The following is a 7,336-nucleotide window of genomic DNA, read 5'->3' as shown; positions in this document are numbered from 1 at the left end:
TGGACTCCATGTTAGTAGCAGGCCAAATCAATGGCCAGTATGAAGCCAAGGGCGACATAATGGCACTATATCTCAACCAAGCAAAGACTTTGCTACAAACCTTCTATTCCTACAAGGTGCATCACATAAACCGCAGCGAAAATAAGCCGGCAGATGCTTTAAGCAAGCTTGCGTCGACAAGTTTCCAGCACCTAGCAAAGGATGTGCGCATAGAAGTTTTGAGCAACCCATCTGTTCCACTCAGAGAAGTAAGCGTCATCCAAACAGGAACCACGTCCTGGATGACACCCATAATCATGTACTTACAGTCCGGGATACTTCTAGAAAACAAAGCTGAGGCGCGAAAGATCCAATACAAATCAGAACATTATCAGATGGCAGACGGGATACTGTATCGGAAGTCATATCTTGGTCCGCTGTTAAGATGTGTTGACGCCGACGACGCGAATTATCTGATCCGAGAAGTACATCAAGGCATTTGTGGTATCCATGCCGGGCCGCGAATGGTAGTGGCAAAAGTAATGAATGCCGGATACTACTGGCCCGGGATGCATCTTGATGCAGTGAAAGAATTGAGAAAATGCAGTGGCTGCCAGAGGCACGCACCAAAGACCATGCGCCCCAAGAACGAACCGGTGCCAGTAACGACCGCATAGCCTTTTCAGCAATGGGGCATAGACATGGTAGGCCCTTTCCCAGAGGCTCCAGGAGCAGTCAAGTTTATAATAGTCGCGGTAGATTACTTCACCAAGTGGGTAGAAGCAAAGGCCCTCGCATCAACCACATCGGCAGTCGTTAAGCGATTCATATGGGAGCAAATCATATGCCGGTTCGGCTTACCCCTCAGAATCATCACCGACAACGGAACAAACTTTGCAGCAGATGATCTCGAACGATGGTTCAAAGAACTGAACATCGAACATACCTTCTCTTCGGTTGCTCACCCGCAAGGGAACGGTCAAGTAGAAGCAGTCAACAAGAGCATCGTCGACGGCATAAAGGCAAGGCTCGGTGAAAAAAGACGAGGGTGGGTCGATGAACTACCCAGCATATTATGGGCCCATAGAACAATGCCCAAAACAAGCAACGGTGAAACACCTTTCAGCTTGGTCTATGGGTCCGAAGCTGTGATCCCAGCAGAAATCGGGCTCCCATCTCCAAGAATGCTCTCCATGAACTTAATCAACAACGAAGAAGAAAGGAGGATCGACCTAGACCTCCTAGAAGAACGGAGAGAGATGGCAGCAATCAACGAAGCCAAATACAAATCAAAGCTCGAAAAGTATTACAACTCCAGAGTTCGAATCTGCACATTCAACCCAGGAGATTATGTCCTAAGAGACAATGAAGCGTCCAACGCGGAGAAACCAGGAAAACTGGCTCCCAAATGGGAAGGCCCATACATCATTGACGAAGTACTCGGCAAGGGAGCCTACAAACTACGCACCATCAACGACAAAGAGGTTCCACGAACCTGGAATGCCCAGCAACTCCGAAAGTGCTACATGTAACACAACCATGTAACCAAAAAGGGCGTACAGCCAACACATTTACTCTAATACAAGAAGTGTTTGGCTACTTTTATTTCATGCAAATTTCTTGTCACAACTGCATTTATTACTTTGGGCGTACACGAAAACATCAATGGCTCGACCATAGGAAACGTTGTAGACCTCCAAGGCTCGTCACAACCAAGTGAACAGCCGGATCAGAAACACAACCAAAGCCTACAAAACGCCAAAACATAACTTCGTGCCCGCATAAACACGAAAATATCGATAGCAAGGTAACTAAACATTGTAATGCTCCCAAGGCTGAACACAGCCGAGCCCACACAATAACTTGCAAATCGATCACTTCGTACGTCACATGCAAAGCGCACATACCTAAACGACAGAATAAAAACGTTGTACTAACACAACATCACCTGTCAGCGCCATCATTCATTCGAGACACCTGATCAAAGTAATTAAACATGCACATATTGTGACGAAAACAAAATCTGCATAACCACAAAAATAAACCATAAAATGTTTACAAAAATCCAAGGTACACACACCCACAGGTAAACAAAGTTTAAATTGTCTTAAGGCAAACGTCAGTACAAGCCTATTCAAGGCTATACACGGCACACAGGCCGGAATCCGCACAACAGGTCTAACTAGGGCCAGCACCTCCTGATGCATCTCCATCTTCTCCCAAAGCTTTCTTCAATAAGGCTACTCCATCCACTTTGTGAGCCAACTTCCCAGCGGCTCGAACAACAGCAAAATCAAGCATCAAAAATTCTTGGCGCTTAGCAGCATAAGCACCGTCACAATCCTCTTTAAATAACTCAAAGTGGTAATCCTTCTCATTGTTGACAGCTGCAAACCTGCCTTCAGCATACCCAAACTTGCGCCCACTATTATACCCTGCCCCACCCAACTCAAACATATAGCGGGCAAGCTCAGAAGAATGCAAGATACGATCAGCAAGCTGCATGAAAAACAAGGTCGAATAAGATAGCAGAAACGAATACACAAAGGCAAAAGCAAAAAGAAATATGAATACAAGGCAAACAAAGAACGTTACCAAAGGAACACCGCGAGACAGCAACCACCTACTATCAGTTGAGGCCTCCTCAGCAAGAAGCTCAGAAGCACGACATTCAGCCGTCTTCTCATCAAGAAGGCGCTGAGCAGTCTCACACTCCGCAGCCTTCTCCTGAGCAAGAAGCTCCAGCTTGTCAATCCGATCAACATACTCTTTTTCCTTTTTCTCCGCAGCAACACGCACCTGCTGCGCCTCTTCAGCAAGGGCCGTCTTCTCACCAGATAGCCGCACGATAGCATCACGCTGCGACTGCATCTCTAAATTTGTACGAGCACAGGCAGATTCCCAATCTTTCTGTTTTTGCTCGTTTAACTGCCTCTGCTCTTCAAGCTTCCGCTCAGCTTCAGCAACCCGCCACTGCAAGCCTTTTTTCTCCGCATTAAACTTCTCTTTCTCTTCGGAAAACGACTTCTTCGCCTCCTCAAACTCAAGAGTTTCTTCCCCCATCGACCTCCATTCGCGAAGAATCTCTTGCGATGTAGCAAAGAAGTGAACCCCCGCACTAACATGATCGTCTATAAGGGCAAAGCGGTTGCGATTCTTCTGAAACATTCTCTCCGCAGGCGGAAGAGACAAAGAAAAAAACTCATGACAATTCTTCAAATCATCCATCCGAGAGCCCTGGGTAAGGCTCCAGCGGGGACGTGAGGCAAATCGTCGCAAGCTGGGTTACCCCAGGAATCATCAGGATTACGCTCAAAGTGCGGACTCCGGACAACGCCGGAAGTAGCTCCACCCCCACCAGGAGGACGTTTAGTGTAGATGGTTTGTTGTGGGGTGGTCTCACTAGACTCCATCTGCACTTCAACACCTTTTCCCCTGTCACCTCCACCATCACCTCCACCATCACCTCCAGCAGCATCACCTACTTCAAACATACCTTCGGCAAACCCTTCACCACCTTCCACGTTCACCTCAACACCACCACGAGGAGGGGTCAAACCAACGGTCCTCGACGGAGGAGAAGTAGGTGGAGTAATCTGAGAAATATCTACTGCTCGAGGTTTCTTCCCAATCTTGGCTGCTATCATAAAACATGAATCAAGAACAACCCCGAGAAAACAACAAAAAAAAACCAAGCAGGAAAAACACTACAATACACAACTAGAAGCTACTTACCAGTTGGAGGAGCAGAGGCAGCAAATATCTCCTCCAAAAGGTTCCCATGACCCCCACTAAACACGCCCAAATCAATTTCAGATTCCGAAGGTGCTGGGGGAACATCCTTTTGAAGTTTAGCCTTCTTGGCCGCAAGAAGGGCAGCTGCTTGCTCATCAAGTTGACGCTTGTGATCATCAAGAGCTTTTTTCTTCATATGCTCAGTCAAAGTGGCCTTATCGTCAGGATCTGATCCTTGACGCCCCTCACCAGCCCCTAGGCCAGGCAACGTATCAGACACTACCACATAATCTAGATAAGGAAGAGTAGAGGATCGCTTACGAGAAGATCCAGAAGCCCCACCCTCAGGTTTCTCCTCTCTCCTTCCAGATCTATCAGTCCGTGCTTTCTTTCTCGTCTCCAACTGGGCAGAGGGATCAACAGATGCTTCTGCATCATCCTCATCACCAACAACCTCATGCACGGGCTCAGCAGCACCACCATGCGCGGTACCTGCACGCGCGCAATGAGAGGTTAGATCTTCAACATTCTGGTCAGAACTCCCACTAGAAAGGATGATGACTTCCTCTCGACCCGAGTCGACAGAGTCATCCTAAACATCCTCACCTAGAACTTCATCAGCATATCTGCTCAAGCTTTCGTTGGTGGGATGCAAAAACCGACCCCGTATCTGATCCAACCACGTCGGATTCCCATCAGCCTGGATAGCTTCAACCATGGCACCCGCTGATTTAGGGTCCAAGGCATTCAACAAACTGTAACCAACTGCAAAATGACAACAAAAATAAGGATACATAGTAAACATAAAGCGAAATAATCAAGTGGTAAGACATGAAAGAACCATACATTTGCCCTTATGGCTATACGCAGGTTGACCCAGCGGATGTTTGGGCACCCACAGCAAACTCATCCCTGCACCAACTAAAGCCATCTCATCCAGTTGAGAAATAGCAGTCGCCTTCGCGGTTATCTTCCTATACCAGTCTTGAGCAGCAAAATCTGGGATCACACCCACCTTCGGGATCCCCTGACTCACATGTCTATATGACATATCTGTTGGAATCACACCGCGGCGGATGTAAAAAAAACTTTTGTTTCCAGTCATGAATGCCCTTTAAGGGCACAGAACACACTGGGGCAACTCCTGTCTTCGCTTGAAAAGAATAGAACCCACTAGTGTATGAAACGCTATAGAAAACGTTAAACATATCAAAAGTAGGCTCAACGCGGTAAGACCTACAGACAAATTCGAAATGGGTAATCCGGGGAAGCCCAATCGCATTTATTTGAGAAATATGGAGCCCATAACCCCTCAGCACGACAGCAGTGAACTTTGTAATCGGCAATCTAAAACTGCCTTCCCGGAAAAAGGCAACATATAACGTGATAAAGCCCGGAGGGGCATCCAAGGCAGTAGATCCAGGAGGAGGGTACTGAGCCCCCCACTCAGGACGGAAGTTCATCCCCCTAACAAGATTCTGAAATTCTTCCTCCTTCCAGTTAATGACGGCCTGATCTGGACCAGGAGGAGCCTTACCTCTTTGTTTCCTTTTCTTCTGAGTTGGATTCTTTTCAGCCATGACAAATGTCAAGAAGAAGATGCTTTGAACTCAAGAAAATGTGAAAGATGGAAAAACACAGGAGGAGGATAGAGAGAAAATCACACTTAGAATTCAAGAATGAAGGAAGAAAGGGATAACCGTCCCCTATTTATACTCATCGCATTTAATTCGATGGATAGTGGACCGTTAGGAAACAGGAAAAGCACCCAATAGATGACTGACACGTCAAAGGAGAGAGAAGACGTCGGCTCGTTTTTCGGGAAGCATGGGCGACAGGTTCTGCTGATGTGACAGAAAGTCACTGCAAAAGCAACTGTTCACCTCCGAAAAGACAGGGACGTCAGACGGTCACACCAAACACTTCCCCATAACCACCAAACTTCCAACAGAAGGAAACACAAAAGGGCCAAAACCCATGCGGCATGCGTCCATTTGGCTCACTTTTCAAGAAGTCAAAACCCATGCGGCATGCGTCCATTTGGCTCACTTTTTCAAGAGGCCAAACCCATGCGGCATGCGTCCATTTGGCTCACTTTTTCAAGAAGTCAAAACCCATGTGGCATGCGTCCATTTGGCTCACTTTTTCAAGAGGCCAAAACCCATGCGGCATGCGTCCATTTGGCTCACTTTTTCAAGAGGCCAAAACCCATGCGGCATGCGTCCATTTGGCTCACTTTTTCAAGAGGCCAAAACCCATGCGGCATGCGTCCATTTGGCTCACTTTTTCAAGAGGCCAAAACCCATGCGGCATGCGTCCATTTGGCTCACTTTTTCAAGAAGTCAAAACCCATGCGGCATGCGTCCATTTGACTCACTTTTCAAAAGGTAAAAACCATGCGGCACGCCCCCATTTGGCTCACTTTATATGAACCAACTTCAACGCGACGCATGGAGATCATAACTCTCATAAGTCCAGAATCCCTCCTAGACGATTAACTCAACCAAAAGGCACACTGGACTGGGGGGACTTGAAGAGGTATGGTCCCAATTCCCTGCTTACATGGCAGGGACCACACCACTTTTGTGCACACAAGGCGTCCATGTCACCTAAACATTCTAGAAGCTTCCAGAAGACTTCTGGGCGATTCACAGCTGGCATCAAAGATGCCCTATCCGACATAGAGGACAACGCGTGTCACCACTAGCAGAACGCCACATAGGCCTGCAACAATCCAGGGAGCAAGACTGACAACGCCAGTACGAGGTACCCAGCGCAGGCGAATGCAATGACGCCACGTGTACCACTACACTCGCCGTGACAGAGCAGACCAAGAGGATATTCCCCTTGGTCGGACAGCTGGCGCGCGCACACAGCTGGCACAGCTGCTTCCTCCTTCTTCACCCTCCGGCTATAAATAGGACCCTTCATCATTCAGGTTCAGGATCTTTACTCTCCTTACTCACTCTATACACACACTGTTTATTTCCTCTCGGAACAGTACTTATTCTCACGCCGGAGCCTGGTTAAGAGGGAAAATCCCCTTCCCCCTCTTAACGAGACTAACGGTGTTTACTGTTTTGCAGATTTCGAGCCATCAATACGAGTAGAAGAAGAGGTTGAACCCATTGGACGTAACAACCCCATTGATTACCCTTGTGATAATCACTGTTTCAACAGATATGATGTTGGTACTGTTGTGGATACACTTTTTTATACCTGTTTTTCTTTCTGTATTTCTTATTTACACCGCTATGTTCTTCATTCTTCGCTTGTATTGTTTTAATTTGTTAATCTCTGTTACACGTATGTTTTATATTCTTCACAAGGTGTATACTTATTCAACTTTATTTTGAATTGCTGAAAACCTTCTGGTCAATCATCAGGTTAGTTGGAACTTGACCGTAGGATTTTTTTAATTTTAAGATATGTAGTCAATATAGAACATGGATAGATGGATGGAGGAACATATGATCTGGCATAAACTTTGATTAAATTAATGTTTTCAAGTTGTTTGCATTGCTGGTATTGGTAAATAGTTTAACTCAATTTGAAAACTTCACAAAAAAAATTTCAATCTATTTGATGGTTCGCTTGTACAAAAGTTGTATGTGGCATCTTA

General features: G+C 46.5%; 1 protein-coding gene across 1 annotated transcript; it reads left to right on the top strand.

The window, feature by feature from the left end:
- Positions 1 to 680: 680 nt before the first annotated feature.
- On the top strand, positions 681 to 1,511 carry LOC110944059 (uncharacterized protein K02A2.6-like). The gene is made up of 2 exons (XM_022185780.1): positions 681 to 1,089; positions 1,324 to 1,511. Exons 1-2 carry the CDS (start codon positions 681 to 683, stop codon positions 1,509 to 1,511), a joined length of 597 nt encoding a protein of 198 aa, XP_022041472.1.
- The last annotated feature ends 5,825 nt before the right edge of the window (positions 1,512 to 7,336 follow it).

Source organism: Helianthus annuus, chromosome 5 (genome assembly GCF_002127325.2).
Source record: "Helianthus annuus cultivar XRQ/B chromosome 5, HanXRQr2.0-SUNRISE, whole genome shotgun sequence".
Classification (NCBI taxonomy): domain Eukaryota; kingdom Viridiplantae; phylum Streptophyta; class Magnoliopsida; order Asterales; family Asteraceae; genus Helianthus; species Helianthus annuus.
The sequence above is the reverse complement of the archived record's forward strand: the minus strand, read 5'-3'. Positions and strand labels throughout refer to the sequence as shown.